This window comes from Nipponia nippon, unplaced genomic scaffold (assembly GCF_047370975.1).
Source record: "Nipponia nippon isolate SJK-2023a ecotype South Korea unplaced genomic scaffold, ASM4737097v1 scaffold_1, whole genome shotgun sequence".
Classification (NCBI taxonomy): Eukaryota; Metazoa; Chordata; class Aves; order Pelecaniformes; family Threskiornithidae; genus Nipponia; species Nipponia nippon.
The window spans coordinates 14,608,961-14,630,077 of record NW_028262290.1 but is presented as its reverse complement, the minus strand read 5'-3'; the positions used below and the strand labels follow the sequence as shown (position 1 = coordinate 14,630,077).

Genomic DNA, 21,117 nt, shown 5'->3' with positions numbered 1-21,117 from the left:
AGTGTCCTCAGCAGGCTGGAGAAATGGCGAAACAGGAACCTCATGAAGTTCAGCAAAGGGAAGTGCAAGGTCCAGCCCTTGGACCCCAGGCACCAGTACACACTGGTGGCTGACTGGCTGGAAAGCAGCTTTGCAGAAAAGGCCCTGGGGGTCCTGGTGGACAAGCTGACCATGAGCCAGCAATGTGCCCCTGCAGCAAAGATGGCCAACAGCCTCCCAGCCTGCATAGGGAAGAGCATTGCCAGCAGGCTGAGGGAGGTGATCCTTCCCCTCTACTCCGCCCTGGTGAGGCCCCATCTGGATGCTGGGTCAAGTGCTGGACTCCTCAGTACAAGAGAGACATGAACTCATTGGAGTGAGTCCAGTGAAGGGCCATGAAGATGATTAAGGGCCTGGAGTGTCTTTCATAAAGAGGAGAGGCTGAGAGAGCTGGGACTGTTCAGCCTAGGAAAGAGAAGGCTCAAGGTCATCTTATCCATATGGACAAATACCTGACGGGAGGGAATGAAGAAGAGGGAGCCAGACTCTTCTCATGGGTGCCAAGCAACAGGGTGAAAGGAAATGGACACAAATAGAAACACAAGAAATTCCTTCTGAACACAAGAAAATGTTGGGTGCTTGTTGTTTTTTGTTACTGTGAAGGTGGTCAAACACTGGAGTAGGTTGGCCAGAGAGGTTGTGTAGTCTCCATTCTTGGAGATACTCATAACTCAACTTGACATGGCCCTGGCCAACCTGCTCTAGCTGACCCTCCTTGAATAGGGGGGGTGTGGACTACATGATCTCCAGAGGTGCCTTCCAAGCTCAGTGATTCTGTGATCCTGTGTAATGCTCATGGGTCCAGAACATTGTCCAGCAGGAGACCAGGAAACTCCTCCTGCTCCTCGCAGCCTGAGGGAGAATGAGCACACATGAGCCCTCCCCGTCCAGTGAGGTAAGGTGGGCTCCTACCGTGTGAGCACATATGCACATCAGAGAGGATAACGTCACTTCTCTGGTGGACTGCCTTTTCACTGCAGCTGTGAGGAGGCTGTGGGTACAGGAATTAGCAGCTGGGTCTCCAGTTTCTCAGCAGGCTGAACTCAGCCTCCCTGATGCTCAAGGAGTGTAACGTGTGGCTGAACTCCCTCCCTAAATGGATCTGGATAAGCTACACTTGTCAGAGGCTAAGAGGGAGCTTAGCTCCTGGCCGTGTCTCCAGGCTTGTACAGCTACGTCTGTTCCTCAGCATTGGCCAGAAAAGGGCTCAGCAACTGGCTCAGTTGTTGAAGTGTAAACCCAGGATAGATGAATCTCACCTCACAAATCTGAAGGGATCTAATTTGACTGCAGAATGAAAACCTAACTTTATGAAACACTAAACTTGTTATTCTTCCCATTACCTTTTGGAACCCTCATACTGAGAGATGAACAGAAAAATACATGACTGAGAAATATTTATATTTTTCCATCTCCTTATGCTCCCTTTGCCCAGTTTTTCTCCCTTTCCTGCATGTTTAGAGGAGCAGGACCAACCCTAAACATGAACAGTTACACTTCAGTGGCCATGGCATCAATCTGGCTTCCTATGTACCCCTTTCACTTACCTCATTACGTGTAATAAACTTCAGATGAATAAACCTAGCAGCTCACTAAAGTGCTGACAGCACTGAAATCTTCTAAAACCTATCAAGGAAATGAAAATGACTCATCAGACATGCCAACCGATAACAAAGCAAAGCTGGACTACTCTGGCAGTTCCTGCCTAAAAATAGAGCTGTAAAAAGCCACATTTGTGGGGCTGATAACAGAGAAACAGCTGTAGCACAAAGAAAGTCACTAGAAAAAAATATTTCACAAAAAATAGCTACCATTTTCAGAAGTCATTTCACTGCATATTCATATCACAAAATAACTGTGAAATTGTTTTAACTACTGAAGACAAGAAACTTTAAAAAGCAAGCATGGCTAATATGTTAAAGATGGTGTATCACAATTGCATTTTTAATTGAAATATTTTTTCTGTATTTTTAATTTGGGAAGAACATAGTCCTAAGTCCTTCTCCAATCTCTCAGCACATGACTTCATAAATCACTTAATTATCGCAAGTGTTGACAGACTGATCTTGGCAAAGAGCACTGTATGTACCATCATATTTAACAAGAATTACAAAATTTAAAGCAAAAGTCAGTTAGCTTGAACTTTTGGACAACATGAGCTCTTCTTTGTAATTATGCAAGGAGATCTACTGTGCTTTCCAGAGGAAGCTGAATAAAGCTCAATGGTAGCAGGCACGATTCACTCTAAAATGTGGACAAATAGTGTAAAAATAGCATTGTAAGTCAGGAAAATAAATTGATATTAATAAAATCAGCTGAGTTACCTTTGAAAGCATATACTTTGCATAAACTTAAAATATTAGTTTCAGAATCTATTTATCGGTCAGTGGGATCCTCAAGACTTTTTACTGTGAGTCCCAGTACTCTGACTAGATGCAGCCACAGGATGGTGCTCGTGGACTTTGCATACTATATTATCATTTCGGGGGGGGGAGAGAGAGAGAGGGAGCCAGACTCTCCCTTTGGCAGGCTGTTCCTTGTCCTGCCCTGAAATACATGAGCCAGCAAGCAGTCATGGATTAGGCTGATTTATCTCTCTACATTTACTGAGTCTTCAAGGGCATTGCAAATAGACCTATCCATTTGCTTCCTTGTCTTCTGGACATTATTGTTTAGCTAAATACATAAATTAGGTACCTGAAAAGGTATAAAATGTATCACATTTAGCATCGATAAGCTGAGCATCTTACTGCTTCAGAGGAATTGTCAGTCTTGCAAGCTACTCTCTTCTTGAGCGGTACGAAGTGTTGGCCATTGCACACAGCTGGCAGTACCGTAGAATAACTGCAGAGGACAGGATCTCCCAGATTCCTAGAGCTGGGAGAAGCTTTTTAGATCTAGGAATGCTTTTTAACCTTTGCTGCAGAAAACAACTGGACTTAAAGAGTTCCTCTAAAGCTCAAACGCTTCTGCAGTTTCAGTGGAAAGATATCTGTGCACTGTGACTTTGGACAAGAGTCTGCAGGACTGGGAATCCCACTCAGCAAAAGCAGGTCCCGCTTTACAGAGTTTAGTCACAGTCATCCCCCTGAGACTTGCTGCCTTCCCCTTCCCTAGAAAGGGCTCCTACTTACACTGAGAAAGGGATGCACATCTCTGTTTCACCTACGCCTGTTGCTCCTTAACTGCGGTCCTTCAGTGATTTCATTCGTAATTTTATACAGATGACCAGACACGTTGTAATGAATATTTTCATTCACCTCTTAAATTCTTGGGACTTACAAACTTGACGAGTAGCAGCCTTAATTGTAAACTCAGTCGGGAATACCATAGGGTAACTCATACTTCTATATGAGTCTAGATTCCGCAATTTCATGTCCCCATTGCAGCGTCTATGCATATGGCAAAAATGTACATACGTACCACGATGCTTTTAATCAAGGTTTATACTAAGCCAGACAAGTGCTGGAACACTTTAATATAAATATTTCCCCGATGAATCATTAATCCACACATCGCAATACCCGGCACCGGCGGATACTTGCATTCCAAGCCGTACTGCGGAGTAGGCACCTTCTAAATCACTTAAAACGAAGTGAACGAGGAATTTCGGGGAGAGGAAAATGAGTTAAAAGGTAGCAAAACCAGGAGAAAGAGGAGACCGAGCAGCACGGCACCTGCGGAGCCCCGGCCCTGCCTCCCCGCGCACCTGGCCGCGCCCCCGCCGCCGAGGTCGGGCTCGGGGGCGGAGGGCTGGCTCTCAGGCACCGCTCATGCCTCTTTTTTTTTTTTTCCCCCCTTCTTTCCACCTTCTGCTCTATAATTGCCCGCCTCCTTTTGCTACCCTTTCGCCTTATCAGATGCGGCGCGGCGAGGGGAAGAGCGGCCAGAGGGGAGGGAAGCGCCTCTCCCGCAGCCCCGCGTGAAAACCAGCGGCCGCAGCCCCGCCGGCGGCTCCGCCGCTGATGCCCGCGCAGGTCGGTGTGAGCTCCGCTGCGTCTCCCCCGGGGCTGGGGCCCGGCGGGAGGGGGGCTGGCGGGCTCCGGGGGGTTAAAGCCCGCGGGGCTCAGGGGCCGCAGCGGGAGCGCTTTCCCCCACCTGCCCCGGCACCCCCGCGGCGGCCGGAGCGGAGCCCCGGAGGGGGAGCGGGAGGAGGAGATGGAGGGGTGGGAAGGGACGAGCTTGAGGCGGGGAGGGGGAGCCCCTCAGAAACTCTCGCAAGCGCTTTACTTTTTAAAAGAATCATAATTAAAAAATAACCAGTCACGCTTTTAAACGGAGGGTCTGGCTGCCGCCCGCGTCCCCCCGCGGGTGCATCCTCCCTCCCGCGGCGCGCCGAGGCGGATCGCTTCGCCCCGGCTCCTGACGCCCGGCGCCGGCAGGGTGTTACCTCAGCGGGTGGTTGCCCGGGCAGGCGAGCCCGCTGCCGGCGGCGGGGGGTTCCCGGCGGGCGGCCCCTGGGTCTCACAGGGCCTGTTCCTCCCCTCAGCGCGGCGGAGGCAACGAACTCCCCGCCGTCCCTTTCTTAACTTGGGGCGGGAACTGGCTTTCAAACGGGAGGCCGGTGGGTGCTGGGGTCGGGGAGCGCCCCGAAGAGGAGCCGGGGGGTCAGGCGCGGCGCCGGGCTTGTGAGACGCGGCCCGTCCGGCCAGGCTGGAGCCGCGTTGCGGGGGCTGCGGCGAGGCGCGAACGAACCTGCCTCCGCCTCGCCGCCGGCCCCCTCTGCCGCCTTCCCGCCTTTCCCGTGTGGGGGCGGCGGCCGTGGCGGCGGGCCCGGCGGCTCCCTCGAGGCCGCGGCGGAGCCGGGGCAGGTCGCACTCTGCCTTTCGCCCAGCGGGACGCCGACCCGCGGAACGCGTGCCTGTCCCCAGGCCGCGGGTGGACGCGGGGTCACGCCGCTCCATAACGAGGCGCCGCGACCGGAGAAATAAACCCCGGGCTGCCATTCAGGAGGGCAGCGCTGACCTGCCCGCCTTGGGGAAGGGTGCCAGGGCTGTGCCGCGGCGGCTCTGCCTCCTCGCCTGGGCTGGGCGCGCCTCCGCGGCCAGGGCGGTACGGAGCACACGGCTGTGTGTCGCGTTTCCCCCGGCCGGGGGGTCTCAAAGGCAGGTTGTTCCCTCGGGAGACGGTGCCCTGTCGGCAGGCCGGGGCAGACCCCCCTCCCCGGGCAGGCGGGCGGCCTGGAGCCCACCCGGGCGAGGAGCCGTGAGCCCACAGGGAGCGGGGCTCACCTCATGGGCAGGGCTCTTGGCTTGGGAGAGTTTGGTCTCTGCTGCCAGGGCTGTTCCGTCAGATTGTTGGTTTACCAAATAGCTAACAAAAGGTGAAATATATAAAAAGCAGGAGGAATAGGATATTTTTTTTTATTCCCAGATGATATCAGCCACAAGGTGGCTGCAGGCTGGTGGTTGGCTTTCCTAGTTACGTGAAACTTGAACTGCGGGCCCTTGCAGGGGTGAGCTTGTGCCTAGTTTATCCAGCGCCAGTTGTATGTATCCCAATAAATCTTATTTCTCTGTGCGATGGCTTTTCTCTAAAAGCAGCAGTAGAAAGTGTTTCTACACAGGGTTCCTGTCAGTTAGGATTTATAGCCCTTATTTGGGAGGAGGGTTTATATCAAATCTAGCAGATGGGGAATTGAGCCACCACTGTGAGTGAATATTTTAACGTCTGGGTTATTACATGCAAAGAAATCTGCGTGTTGTCAGTGGTGACTGTATTGAAGAATGAGTTGTATGCTGTTCTTTGAAGAGTCTACACTTACTTGGTTGTATTCCTGAGTGAGGGGAGAGGCACTGATACCCATTGCGAGATACACAAGGGATGTATTTCAGACTGTTGAAGACATAACTCTCTTCGTTCTTCTTATTGCCTGTCATTAGGCAACTGTCTGCTGACTGTGCTGACTCGTCTGGATCCAGTCCTTGGGTGTCTGACTCTTTGTGTTCGTGTAGTAGGAAGCCTGGGCACTTTGCTCGGGTTTCTGAATTCCATCTGGAGGACGTGTCCTAAGAACCGGGCATAGCAATACCGAAGTTGCTGGTGCATGTCTTTGTTATTGGATCTAGCTATTTGCCTCTGTCTTGAGAGATTTGTACTGTAAGAGATGGATTAAAATATATATTTAAGTAGTGTGAAATTTGTTGATAATTTGGCTAAAGCTTAGGTAACCTCCTGTGGATGGAATTGACAACGGTTAAGCCCCCTATATATTTCCAGGTGGCAGAGCAAGCATTCATAACTGGGATTTGCAACAGTAGACCTACCAAGTCCTGGGATAACTATAGCAAATTGTAAATACTTGAAGAGAGAAGGAGATGTAGGTCTTATCCTCTTATCTGTTTAATAATGTTTGAGGTACTTCAGCCTACCTTTTATATTAGACAGTGGTTGAACCACTTGCTTTATGCCTTCCTCAGAAGACAATGAAAACATGAAAGCAAATTCAGTGATGGTAGGTAGGGAATATTAGAGAAAATGACACAGGAGGTAAATGGGAGGGACCTGCAACACAGAAATACATAAAGCAAAATTCACCAGAGTAAACCTTCAAATGCTGACCCTTTGTGGACAGCAAGAGACCTGTTATTAATTATCTTAATTTAATTCTCCCATAAAATACTAACAGGAGAGGGCGGCAAAAATTCTTCTTCTTCCTGGCCCAGAAAATTAACTACAACTAGTGCAGTAAAGTTGAGTGGTAGATAAACAGTTATAAGCACCATGTTATGAGCGTGTTGATGTGTCTTGAGAGGTGCTTCTATATATGTCGAATAACTGTGCTGGAAAGTGTTAAAGGCCAGGTTCAGGCAATGAAATTTGTACTGTTCTTAACCTTGCTTCTGTGGGCAGATAAATTACCCCTTCTGGAACTTGTTCTTTGGCACAAGAATTGCTTCCTGTAACCCAGCTAGTTCGCCTAGGACTACCTTGAGTGTTCATACAGTGCTGCACTCTAAAGTGTTGATGTTTCTAACTGATTAAGTTAGAGTAAATATTTTTGACCATGGTGTTACCTACAAATAGAATTAGTGCTTACTCAGCTGATACCCTGTATGCCTTCTGAGCTGTGTCTGCTTTAGTCAGTGTAAGTGCTAGGTAGTGCAACAGGGAACACAGAATAAGTTGAATAAGACAGAAAGAGGAAAAATAGAGTAGGCTGTAGAGGTCAGTGAGAAGAAGACTTGTTTTTCCTCAGAACAAAGTTCTGCCTTTTTTTGACAACTGATGTGCAAAATTGCTCAGTTGAACTGATCAATGATTATTTCACTGGGGTTATTGAGTACACGCATTTGCTATTTTATGGTAGGCTTGCAGGGCCATTCTCATCTCTTTTTATTACAGAATCCTGAAATACATAATTTAACATCGCTTTCTGGATATAAAGTAGATAACAGTTTTAGTATCTTGATAAGGTGCTTACAACACTGGATTGTATAGGGATACTCATTTTACCTTGTTATGCGTAGCAAACTGTACTTCCAATACTCATGTATGCTTAGCAAAGAATATCAGTTTTCTCTTTACATGGGCTGAATTTTCAGAACTGTTAGGTGGCCCAAATGGGCTTCTTTGTCCCTTTCAGCTAAAATATGCTTTGGTTATAAAACCGCTGTCAGGATGAAATCTTGGCTCCGCTGATGTCTGTGGCAAATTCCTAATTTTTTTTAATGGAATCCAGATTTTGCTTACACTTTTCATTAAAGTGGATGCCTTATCTTTGCAGGTTTAATAAGTCTTTTTGTTCTATGTGTTTTCAGACCTGCTGATACTGTGCATATTGAGGGGAAGATGATGTTTTGTCGGTATGAGATACAGAGCTGTTTCTTCTTGGCTTTTTTAGCTGTCACCACTTTCTTCATCAGTAATGCCCAGGGCCAAGGTGAGTCATAAATAAGAAGATGCAGCTTTTCACTCTGATGTGCAGAAATAGGCTTTATTATTCCAAATGCAAGTGTTATTTCCCTCTTAGTAGGATGTGGATCCAGTACTACTGAAATGAAGCAGGAGTTTTGCTGCTGATCTCGGGGAGGAGGGAGTAGAATTATGTGTTCATGTGTGCTCCTTGAAGCTAGTATCTCAAATAGCATGAATCTTTTTGCTAATTCAGGTGTCTCAAAATGAGTTATATGGAGCATTTTTTTTTTTTTTACTCTTATTTATGTGTGAGTACTGATCAGAGATTGCTGTAGCTGTCCTCTACATAATCAAGTAAGTTTGACGGGCCAGCTATGATGCTAAGCTTGTATGGAATATATGTTTTTTTTTTTTTTTTTTCTTTGTTGGAACAGTAGCTATTGTAACACTTACATCATACACTATTGCACAGGACTGTTAAATGTCACAGACTACTTCTGCAGCTTTTTTTAAAATCTCCTTTGTGGGTATTAAAAGATACTGCTGAGATTGTTAGGCTTAAATACTTGTTGGATTGTACTGACAGTGGTTTGACTTCTAGAGGAAAGTTATCTTATTTCTTGAGGAAGAAGGTAGGAAGAATGCCAATGAGTTTTTGTGACTTCTAAAGATGTTTCTCTCAACTTTTATGTAATCCCTTTCATATGAGAGTGCATAGGCATAACTGGGAACAGAATTTGATCCTGGGTCTCTTCTAAAGTGTCTTGTATAATGCATTATTCATGAGCACATTCAGAGAATAGCAGCAATCTGAGGCTTTCCAAGTTCTGATAAATGCAAGTAGCAGTGCTGTCCAGTCTGCGTGGCACTCAAGTGCTGGGGAAGCATACCATCTTGGATGTTTGGGAATCTGGGAGTGTTTTACAAGCCTCTCCTAGAACTTAGGGACACGTGTAAGCAGTAATATTTAATGTGGGCAATGTGAGGTGAATGAAGAAATAGATGTTCCCAATGTTCAACACATCAATTCTGGTCAGAAATGAGGTCCAGAATGTTTGTGACTTAATGAGCCAATAAAGCAAAGCATATGTTTAGTCCTCTCTGTGTGTATTTCAGTCCTAATACATATGGTTAAGATTTGCAAAACAGGATTGGGGATTGAGATCCATCTCCAGAAAGTTTTGCAAAATTCCTTGAGCTTGGAAAACCATATTCTCCCCCCAGCTCTTTTTCTTTTTTTTTAAACGTTAATTTAATCGGTTATACGTAAGGGAGAAAACTCTCAAACTATTAATACAATGAAATGAAGGTCAGAGAGAGTTTTTTCCACAATCATCACACCAGCAGAAGCTAGAGTTGGTGTACTTGATGAATAAAGAACAATACTTCCCTTGTTCTTATACTCTTTCAGCAAGCATCAGCTGGTGAATGCTGTGAGCAGTGATACTAAGCTAAGTGGATTATTGCCTTGGCCCAAAATGACTGTTATGTTATTGAATGAGGTGATATGAAGTCTCTATTCCACATTCACAGAATAAAAATATCTCTTGCTATACTTAAAGTAATAAGATGTTTCTCAAATCCTTTCTTTTCTCAAGGTTGCCACCCCTTGCAGTAAACTCTTCATGCAGCTGGCTAACTATTTACAATTTAATACAGCACTAACAGTATGTTTGTCTGTTTTAAGAAAATATACATTTTGCCAAGGTGTAGGAGTAGCTGGTATTAGTTCCAGCTTGTGTTTCCTTCCTTTGGCAAAGATGCTCAGGTAAAGGTGCGTAATGTGACTTCTTGGAAAGGAGAATATGTTTGGGAGACTGAAGTCAACATGCCTGAAGCTACAACTTATTCCTTCAACTGAGGAGTTATCTGCGTTGAGCTACATGGCTTTATCTCATTTATTGCCTGATTGCCTTATAAACCACATAGTGCCATTCAGTTTTTACTCAACTCAATTAGTCTTTCATCACTGCTATTTATTCCTCATTCAGCATAATGTCACTTAAACAACAGCATCAAAAAAATCCAGCTTTGGCCTACTTATGTTCTTATATAGTACACAACAATAGTGCTGGGCAAGAAAAATACTTCGGAGTTTTCCATTTATTCATAAAGTAACTTGCTTTAAGAATTTTCCTTCTGTATTTAAAAATGGAAACTTTTCTTTGTGTAGCAATAATTTCCATGTGTTACTAATGTAATTGCTAAGTAATTGCAGTGCATGTTAACTTGTTCAATTCTTATGACAAAAGTAAATTGGAAGCCACAAGGTTTAGTTAGTGTCCAGTCCTAGACTATTGGATGTCTTAGAGCTGCACATATGCAATTTATGGTATTTTTCCTTTCCATTAAGATACTGAATAGTTCAAAACACTCTTTCCCTGGTTGTCCACAACAGTCGTGTTTGGAGTGCTAATATATCTGGCAGCAGAAAGCAAAGCCATGAACTTGTCTGTAGTTTTCTTTTGGGTGACTGCTCTAATGTTGCTGACGGCCATTCACTTTTGCCTTCTCGTAAAACCAGTTAACAAGCTCTAGCTACTGATTTTTATCAGTTAACTGACTCAGCTTGGATTAATTTTTTTCCCTTTCTGCAAGAAGTGAGATTTTGTTCCACAGACAATAAAGGTCCAAAGAAATAAAGATATCCTCTTCAGGTTGGTGAATGTGTAGTAATTCCCATCAATATTTTGTTGTCTGTTCAAGTGTTAGACTTTTAACTTCCTTAGCTATATGTACTCTTCTATGCCAGCATGTTAGTCTTTGCACAACTAAGACACAGTTGAGTATCTGTCTGGTGAATAATTCTTTTCTTCCTTATGGTTAATTGCTGTGTGGGAATGTCCATTCCCCTGCACTGCCACCTTTGATGCAAAAAGTGCCCAGTGAAAATTGACTAGTTATGTAAAGACTATTCTGGCACAACGTTTCTAGTCTTTCACATTGTAACTCCGTAGTAAACAGAAAAACTTCTGGTGATTGTGTCCTTCTTTGCTTGTAAGATCTGTGATTGTTCTTTAGGGGCTCCCAAAATTTACCTGGTTTGGTGATGGCTAATAGTAATTAGGCCAGAACTATGCTTCTTTGTTAGAAGGTGCTTTCATAAACTGTTAAGTTGGAAGTAGGACAGAAAGGAATGACAGGGGAAGGAAGGAGATGGCAGAGAAAATGAACTCTGAAATTCTAAGACATGATTTTTTTTTTTGTGTGAATCCTTGGTGTTACTTTGTTGCTCTCTGCTCTGCCTCTTAATCCCCATACAAATTTACCACTTAATCCTGGTAAAATGTGCAGCATTTTTACACTTGGATATTGTCATTGTTCAAAAGTTTATTTGTTATTCCTTAGACGAAATAAATAATAAAAGGAATTTAATATTTTGAAAACTTCTAGGTATGATTTGTTACTCTTGGTTCATTCAGCCCCAATTATTGTGATTTATGTATAGCTCAAAGACAGAATGAATCTTGAGAATGAATTAAAAGCTGTAATCCATAACTACAGTCTGCTTGGCTTTCAAAACTTTTTGCCATAGTCTCTGTAATTTTATTACAATTATAGCATGCTGAATGTTCTTGCAGAAACCTGCCCAGCAAAACATTTTGCAGTACAAGGGCCAAATTTTCAAAGAACTGATTTTGTATTTGCAGCGATTCCTGCGCACACTCTTGCTTGCAGCCTCTCTTTCTCTAAGCTTCAGGGAGGTGACAGGTGGTCTGAAGGCGAGGTCTGACACGATTGCGCCCAGCAACTGGGGAAATGCACTGTTTGGGTGTAAGCCCAGTGCTGTGAATCGGAACAGTTTCGAGTGTCTGGAACTGGTGTGCTACCTGCTGTTTCTGTCCCCTTGCCTCTCTTCTTGAGCTTGTTCTCTGAAGTCTTTGAGAAGGTGGAGGTTCTTGGTGCTTATGTACTCTCTTTTCTGTGTTCTGGTGTTAAGTTCCTCAAGGCAGAGAACTGCAGAACCTGCCTTTGGTCTGGCAAAACTGTCCCTTATGGATTGAGAGGCTGGATGCAAGGGAATACATCTCTTGTATTAAACCTCCAGATTTTTACTTCTAAGATCCAAAAGGTTTTTAATGGTAGATGACATGAAAAAAACCACCACCCCAAATTTCAAAAAAACTACAGCCTGCCTCTTTGCTTTTTCTTTCTTCCCCTAAGCTTTTGGAAAAAGAAGCACGTAGGAAAAAGTAATCAGTTCAGGACAAGTCTTTGGCTGCTGCTAGTGCCAGAGCTGCATTGACTGTAGCAGGTCAAATGGAGAGGCCAGAGACTGTTGGCTAGCACATTCTGCCTGTTGACTCAGATGCTCCGTATGCTGTAATCCTTAAATCTCAGAAATATCATGAGAACCATTGGTTTATTTTATCTAGTGGACCACCAAACTGTGGGCATGAGCCTAGCCAATTAAGAGCTGTCTTGGGCCCTGGGGAAAAGAAATTACCTCTTCCCCCCTTCAGATAATTTCTGTTATTTCTTAGACTTACTAACAGAAACCTTAAGGGTGATAGTGGCAGAGACACCAAGGGTTTGGAAAACGAAGGAGGAAGTTCAGGGGGCTGTGGAGGTAGTGCGAAGAGGAGGGTAAGGTTGATGGAGAAGTTTAAGCTTTTCTGGCCCTTTCTATTGTTCAGCCTCTGGGTAGCTTCCCTGGCTGCCTTTCCTTCTAATCAGTTAGTTCTGTGAGCCAAACTCTATTCAAATATATAAAGACTTCCCCCTTATTGACAGCCTTGGATACCACAGGCTGCACAACTAGCAGCTCTGCTTCAATTGCTTGCTGTGAAGGAGGGATGTGGCTCCCTGAAGCAGAGCAGAAATGCTATGCAGAGCGTTGTCCAACATCAGTGGAGCTTGCCTGAGCAGAGGGATGCAAAGTTGTGAAAAACTAGTTTATGCGCATAGACACAAATTTGCTGATATTGCAGCAACAGTGCAGGGTGGATTTTCCATTCGTTCCTCTCTGTATTGCTTCACTATCACCTCTTTCTCAATCATTTCATGCTTTTATTCATTTCACCTGCTGATTCCATTTGAAACCTAGGTGATGGCACAATATAAACAGAATCCAGATTTGCTTACCATCCAGATTGCCCCTGTCTAAATCTTGACTAGCCTGTGCATGCCTGCTAGTCTTGATGAGACTGAAGCAGTACTTGCAGCTGGGCAAGTCTGTGTGCTGCTTAGGCCAGTTTTGCAAATTGGGCAGCTGAAGTTCCCTCTGCCTTGTGCATGCCTGTCTTTCCTCTTGGTTATTGTGTCTTCAGAAGCTTTGAAAATTTGGCCCTGAGTGACCTTAAGTGTGGGGAAACACCCACAGTAATGCGAGGTAAAGGAGGCTAGGGAATGCATATTGTTAGTGTAAGCAAGGAGAGCAATTTTAATTCCCATATATTAACAAAGAGCATTTTTATTACCAGCTTTGCCTGCTAAACTAGAGTCTTAACATCTAACACTGTTTGTCTTTCTGTCCTCTGCTGTTAGATTGTTAGTTTGTTTTTATAAAGAGATAAATAAAAGGTATGTCTGAGGGAAGTAGTGCACCTGGGGATGTCATTTTACAAACTAATAAACTGATGTATGTGACATTTTGAATAACTTGCATCCTTTACCATTAAAATTTTGTGTTGTCTTCCTATATGTGTTTATTTTTGTTTAAAATTGGTGGTTGCTTTTTATTTGAATTTAAAACTGTTGTTTTCTTTCCCCACTTGCAGTGTCCCCACCAACAAGACTAAGATATAATGTAGTCAGTCCTGACAGTGTACAGATCTCTTGGAAAGCCCCCAAAGGGCAATTTACTGGATATAAGCTTCTTGTCACTCCAAGTTCAGGTAAAACAAAAGTCTGTATGTTCTCTTTTTAAGGTGAAAGGACTGTCTTCCTAATGCTGAACAGCTTTTCAGAAGCTAATGCATCCTTCAGGACTAAGGAACTGAGCTAGCTGAGGATAATGGAGTATTGGCTGGTCAACAGAAGAGAGAAATCCATCTCACCAGAGGGTGGTCATAGGCACAGAATATGGGAATTGAATGCTTAAGATAGTAGAAGTGGGGGGATGCTAGTTATGCTTCCTATGTAGTCCTTGGGAATTGTCACTGATCATCTGTCTTTACCTTTCTTCCAGTGGGGTGTAAGGAAATCTTTGAAGTGTTCAAGGGAGAGCATAGGAACCCTATTTCAGTCAAAGCTGTGAGGTGTATCTCCCTGGGCCTTCTCCCTTAGTGAGGTCCCCAGAAAAGACCAAAAAGATTTTAGACCAAACTTTAAAAACAAAACAAACCAAACCTTTCAAAATTTTTTTGAATGAAAACTTGAAATGTAAAGATAGGCAACAAAGTGGCTATATCAGGCTACCTGTGTAGAGGTACTAATTCTGTACACATTTAAATTTAGATATAGATACACTTAACATACAGCTAAAAACCATATTTGTACATATTTGTATAGATCGTTATTTATATATATATGCATAGAAATGTTCAATATTTTTATTTATACATGAGAATTTCCTTGCCCAAAGGAAGTGGGCAAAGAGGGTATTCAGAGATGATGTGGGTACAATGGGGTCAGAACTGGCAGCCAATCACAGAGCAGTGTGAAAGCCTGTGGGTATGATGTTACCAAACTTGACAGCTTTTTGTCAAATGTTTCTTTTTTTTCTTAATTAATAGCTTTGCTGGACACCGTGGCTGTTCCATGAGGCCCAGAATCAAAGGCTCATTGATTGATCTTAGAGTGTTTCTATTTAAGAAAACTGCTCTGTGTCTTTGGTCAGGCTGCCTGACTTCTTGCTTTTCTGGGGTGCCCTCTGGCCTGGCTGTGTGGATAGTCCCAAGAGTGGGAACACTTGGGTCATTGTAGAGCTTGAGATAGTCTTAAGTCATTACATTTACTGTGCTATAAGAAAAGCAAACAAAGTGATGTATTTGTGGGTTTTTTGTCATTTCTCTTACAGGTGGAAAAACCAATCAATTAATTCTTCAAAACACTGCGACCAAAGCAATTATTCAAGGTCTTATTCCAGATCAAAACTATGCCCTTCAGATCATTGCATTCAGTGAAGATGAGGAGAGTAAGCCAGCACAAGGCCAGTTCAGAAGTATGTGTCTTTTTATGCCTGACATGCAGAATTTATCAGATATTTAATGTAATTTATGAAATTGTAACAAAGTCTGACACAAAGGGGGACAATAGAAAAACAGTTTCTTTGTGGTGAGAGACTAATCGGAGCCACAGATTTCAACTGGTACATATACAGCTGGAGGCCTGAATTGATCCAGTTGCTCTTGCACAGGGGATCCTTGCTTTGGGCTATCTTTGTTTCCATTGGTTTGGAACCCCTTTCTTCCCCATTCCGTTATGAAATTAGCCAGTATCTCATGGAAAAGAATCTTCAGTGAGCGGAAACAAGAAAGGAAGTGCTATATTCTGATACTTAAAAAATTTCCTTCCCTTTGTCCAACTTTTTATTAAAACATTCTTCTAGCTATGCCAACTGGCAACTAGTTGCTAGTTCAATGATACTATGAAAGGCTAAATTCTTACTGGTCTTCAGCTGTCAAATACATTTACAAATTATGCTTAAGACTTTATCTGACCTATACATACTCTTAATGTCTGTATAATGGTGATATATATGTCTTAGCTGATTTGTCTTGATCTGCATCTTAAACAGTTCAGTTAAATATAATCAGTGGAGATTTGGTCAATAAAGACAAAAATGTGACAGTCTGGGAGTACAGTTGAAAGCGTACTGAATTCCCTTGACACTGAAAATTTCTCACTGTCATTGCAAAACCCCCTTTCTCTTAGAACCAGCGCAAGATAAAATATGCTGACTGCTTGATGTGGTGTGTGTCGAAGCCTTTCTAGCTTTTCGTCGCTGCAACTGTGTGTTTACTACTTTAAGTTCTATCCTGGTTAGGAAACCCACAAAACCACACATTACTTTATCATTAAAGAGCAGCTCACAGAAAGCTACAACAACTTCTATAATATTAGGTGTGGCTGCTTTTTAAACTACCTCTATTCTTCAGGAAAAGTAGAGCTGGCAACTTGATTTAAGAATATGGGGGTTATGTTCTGTTTAGTATACTCTTTCTTTGCTGCGGGTGAAAACATGTAGTACTTAATGAGACTGGAGTTTCATTTGACAACATGATGCCTTGCATGAGTAAAACCAGATACAGCATGTATACAAATCCTTCTTTTTTGCTATCCTGTATTCTATGTTTTATTCCCCTTCTCTGACAAGTGGTCACTAATTCTTGAGATGAAAAAAGGTCAAACATATACAAAGCTTTGAGAATATCCTCTAGTTTAGTGCATTGGAAGTATGTTTTTAATGCTGCTGAGTTGTAACTGATGTGCAAAGAATTCTCAAGCTTACAATAAGGTTTTATTGTTAAAAGAGTATTCCTCTCTATATAGCCAGGTATGCTTTCTTATTATAGTGCTGCTTGTAAGTTATTGTACATAGTACGTAATTAACAAAGATAACTGGGGAATTTTTTCCTTTTAAAATGCAGCTGTAAAAGCATGCACTAGATAAGTTGTTCGTCTGTGTAAATATGTGAGTAAAACTGGTGTCTTCTTGTCTGTTCTTTCTGTGTGGTTGGAATTTTGACAGTTAGAAACGGCTTTCCCAAATCCAGAAATCTCTGTCAGGATGTGACCAACTTGTCTCCTTTGAGCATTTTCAGACTGTTTCTCTGGAGACTCGCTGCTCAACAGCACTAGCATTAGAGGAGGCCATCAAGGAGCTCCTTAGCCTTTTCTCAAAGGAATGTTCTTAGAAGGCTAAGCAATGGCATCCTTTTTGACTAGTATAATTCTGGTAATTTCACCTCTTTTGTTTTAGCTGGAGACTTGTTTAGGTAAGGATTAAACCTAGACTTCTGAGTAAGACCTGGTGTCATCGTGGTTTTATCTGTAACCCAGCTAATAGCTTTTACCAAGGTAGATCTTGGTTGACTCCTCAGCAAGCTTGTGGACCTGAATTTGCTTCTGAATCAGTGCCACAACCGTTTGCTAAAGGTAGAGGTGATATACAGGTACACATGCTGTGTTAGTAAGAAGAGGAGTCAAAACTTCAGTTATTTTTTCACCAGGTTTCCTACCTCTATAACTGGAGTGCGAGGGCTGTAGGCTCTGCAGAGGGTTATCGCACTGAGAAGGTCACACTTAGATGTTTGACAATGGCTTGTTGTCTTCCTAAGACCTTAGGATGGTCTTGTGATTGTATTTTGAATTGAAAGTTAGAGCCCTCTTGGCTATTACAGATATTCCATATACACTATTAGGTAAATTACTGAAATCCATTTGACTTTGGTTCCACTTCTGCAAAACAGAATACTTGTCTATTTTATATCATATGTTTCAAGGGACAGATAACTTTCTTTCACCCTCTCAGTGTTTTTTGAACGATTAGCACAGAGAGACTCTGATCCTGGCTAAGACTCAGTGCCTGCTTGGATGATCCAACTCTACATAAACTAAAGATTTTAATTGGAGTAGAATTTTCTTTTCTATGAAAGATATTCTCTGTTTCATTCTTTTAAGCTGTTCCTGGCCACTGTAGACAGCTGGGGCGTTGACACCAATTAGCATTCAAAGGAAATTATGAAAGGATTTTTTTTTTTCCTAATATGTGACTTTAGCAATGATTTTGCCAGAATCTTTCAGACTATGAGTAGAGTGGTACTGGCTACTAATGTAATATTAGGAATTGCTAATCAAGCTGGGTTCTGTTTGGCTGTTATGAGAGATTTGGGACATAATAAGGGAGGTATTCCACCCACTTGTGGGACAGGAAACTGTTGAAGTATGAGCTTTGGAGCAACTTTGCTCTCATGGGACTATTTGGTGCCCTGAACACAGATTTGGGCATGGGATCTAAGCTGATTCTTTAAAAAGGATAATGTAACAGCTGGCTTATGTGCTTTTGTGTTGAATGACTTAGAGTGGAACTCTGCAATGCTGGACTTTCACCAGCTAGCTTTGCCAATTTTCTGGACTATATTTCCAGTGCTGGATCTTGTCAGCGTGGGCTTAGGTGCTGATGTCACTGTATTTGGACTCTCCTATGTGAGGAGAGTCACTCTTGAGAACTTTAATGATGATAGGATGGGGAAAGATTCATAAAAAGAATAAACCCAGAGGGAGGAAGGGGAAAACCCAGTAAGCATACCTATGCTAACCATACATATGTTACCTAAGCATATCACAAGATGTTGCGTGCGACTTCTTTATCTGGAAGAAGAAAACTACATGCTTCTGACTGTGCTGTTTCTAGTTTGACTGATTATTTTTTTTCCCTCCTTACTTTTCAGTTAAAGATATAGAGAGAAGAAAAGAAACAAGTAAATCCAAGGTGAAGGATCCAGAAAAAACAAATGCGAGTAAACCAGCTCCAGAAGGTCAGATCATAACACGTGACTTCTGTGATATGCTGAAAATAATTAATTTTTTTATTGAACTTGGTCATTGTATAGATTTTCTTTAAGTCAGTACTTTAAATCTGGTTCCCACGGTTAAGTTAAACAGAAGGGGAAAAAAAAAAATCAGTATTCTCAGGAATATTGGAGAGTTGCTTCAACAGAGGTACTGCTTTTAGTTCTGTGGTTTTGCTTTCCCACTTCATACAGTAAGCACTAGAATCATAGAATGATTAAGGTTGGGAAAGACCTTTAGGTTAACGGTTGGACTTGACGATCCTAACACTGCTAAGTCCACCACTAATCCATGTCCCTAAGGACCACATCTACATGTCTTTTAAATACCTTCAGGGATGGAGACTCAGCCACTTCCCTGGGCAGCCTGTGCCTGTGCCTGGTGAAGTCAGTCCCTTTTGGTGAAGAAGTTTTTCCTAATATCCAACCTAAATCTCCCCTGGCGCAACTTGAGGCCGCTTCCTCTTGTCTTATCACTTGCTACTAGGGAGAAGAGACCGACCCCCACCTTGCTACAGCCTCCTTTCAGGTAGTTGTAGAGAGCAATAAGGTCTCCCCTCAGCCTCCTCTTCTCCAAACTAAACAACCCCAGCTCCCTCAGCCGCTCCTCATAAGACTTGTGCTCCAGACCCTTCACCAGCTTTGTTGCCCTTCTCTGGACACTCTCCAGCACCTTGATGTCCTTCTTGTAGTGAGGGGCCCAAAACTGAACACAGGATTTGAAGTGCGGCCTCACCAGTGCCGAGTACAGGGGCACTATCACCTCCCTGGTCCTTCTGGCCACACTATTCCTGATACAGGTCAGGATTCCGTTGGCCCTCTTGGCCACCTGAGCACACTGCTGGCTCGTGTTCAGCTGGCTGTCAACCAGCACCCCCAGGTCCTTTTCTGCCAGACAGCTCTCCAGCCACTCTTCCCCAAGCCTGTAGCGTTGCATGAGGTTGTTGTGACCCAAGTGCAGGACTCGGCACTGAGCCTTGTTGAATCTCATACAGTTGGCCTCGGCCCAATGGTCCCGCCTGTCCAAAATAATAAACTACATACCAGCATGAATAGCACAAAAGCAGTCTTTGAACCTGCATTAAAAAATCATGTTGCCTGTACTTCCCCACTGGGTGAACTTTGAGTAGGGAAAGAATTGAGCGTGCATGTGTGTGTGTACATAATAACTTCGTATCATCTTGGCTGCAAGACAGACTTGCAGTATTAATTGCCACCTAAGGTCAAATTGGTATTATTGTATAATTAGACATGTGATAACTTGATAACTCTGTCCTAATGTAGGTCATATATATGAAAACATTTGAAATATTTTGAGGGACAAAAAAGGAGTTCATTTTGTCTGGTTGCAAGGAGCCAGTCTTCTGGTGAAATGTGGTATTGCTTGTCATGAGAAGCTTGTCTAGTATGGACAGTAAAATCTATTTCAAGCTTAATATAGAACTCTATTTCCTGATATTCTGAAATTCAAATAGCATCTTCTTTATGAAGTAACCCCAACAGTAATTATTCCCTTCGTGGTTATTTATGATGTACAGAACAAGCACAGACGAGAACAGCTTGATATGACCTTAAATAGTTCCTCTGCAAATAAATCAGATAGTTTCAAGAATCCCATTTCTCCCGTCCCTTTTAGCTCTGTCTCCTACTAATGCAAGTATCAAAGACCTCACCCAAAGCTCCTTGAAACCCATGCAAATTTTTCTCACTTCAGTGGGTTTTTCTTCTTACTATACATACTTGTGCCATGTTGTATTTATTAACACTATGCAAGTTTGTTTCCATACAGCATTTCTCAAGCCAAAGCACCTTTGAATTCATCACATTGGGTACACTGGGGGAAGTGTTAGCTAGTATTGACAACACTTAAAGAAGCAAGTTGTACCTGCTAGTGCCTGATGGGGTAGTGGATAGGTGAACTTTATTTCATGTCTAGAGGAAGACTGAGTTGGAAGAAATGAGAGAACTAAAGAAGGAAAATGTGATTTGTTTTCTTAATGAAGGACAAGTGATAAAAGTTGAAGGAGGGAAAACTGGGCCTGTAATAGGAAAATGTTGATTAAATGCAGACAGAGGAAAGTGTCTGCCAGACTGTGGGAGAGGATTTATGCTTTTTCATGGAGTAGGGGCAAAAATACAGTTGGCAAGAGGACATTGGATCTGCACTCTCTCCCTTTTTAGGCTTCTTGTTTACTTGTAAAGGCTTTAGCTCAATTGCTTTCTCCCTCCTGCACAACTTTTTACTCATCTAAACTTCTTCAGTTGTATCAGGGCAGTTTGTATCAGGGCAAAATACACTTCCATCCAGCACTTGTGGAAAGCTATTGCCTTACACTTAACTGTAGCAGGTCTTACTAGAAAACTGGGGTATATATTTGAAAGAAAGGCAAAACTTACAAAGTTCTTGATCAGCAAAACTGACCAAAAAGAAAAAAACATTATGCTAATTTTTATGAATTCTTGATTTTGTTTAGCCCTATTCCCAACCCAGCTATATTTTAATGTAAAGTAATAGACTTTTTTTCCTACTGTCTAGCTATTGCATATTTCTTCCCTTTGCGCAGTATAATGATTATTCAAAGTAATGGAGATTCCAACTGAATGACTTCAGTGGGAGTAGGGTGAGAGTCCAAGCAAAAACGTTGTGCAGAAATAACAGCATCAGCAAAAAATGCGTAGCTGGGATAGAAGTGAATTCAGAACTGATACACAAAGAGTAATGGTATCAAAACTTTCCTAGTTTAATATATAAAGACCGTTCCAC

General features: G+C 42.9%; 1 protein-coding gene across 7 annotated transcripts in view; it reads left to right on the top strand.

Moving 5' to 3' along the window:
* Positions 1-3,580: 3,580 nt before the first annotated feature.
* Positions 3,581-21,117, top strand: part of COL14A1 (collagen type XIV alpha 1 chain) — a 129,868-nt gene continuing 112,331 nt past the window's right edge. For 6 of the 7 annotated variants that reach the window (XM_087747008.1, XM_087746995.1, XM_087747000.1 and 3 more), the window contains exons 1-6: positions 3,581-3,674; positions 3,900-4,016; positions 7,800-7,921; positions 13,617-13,733; positions 14,858-15,001; positions 18,234-18,320. In XM_087747008.1, the coding sequence (XP_087603134.1) occupies positions 7,831-7,921; positions 13,617-13,733; positions 14,858-15,001; positions 18,234-18,320 (439 nt within the window). In that variant the 5' untranslated portion in view covers positions 3,581-3,674; positions 3,900-4,016; positions 7,800-7,830. The remainder of the gene's footprint in view (positions 3,675-3,899; positions 4,017-7,799; positions 7,922-13,616; positions 13,734-14,857; positions 15,002-18,233; positions 18,321-21,117) is intronic. The other variant, XM_087746988.1, reaches the window with a different exon arrangement.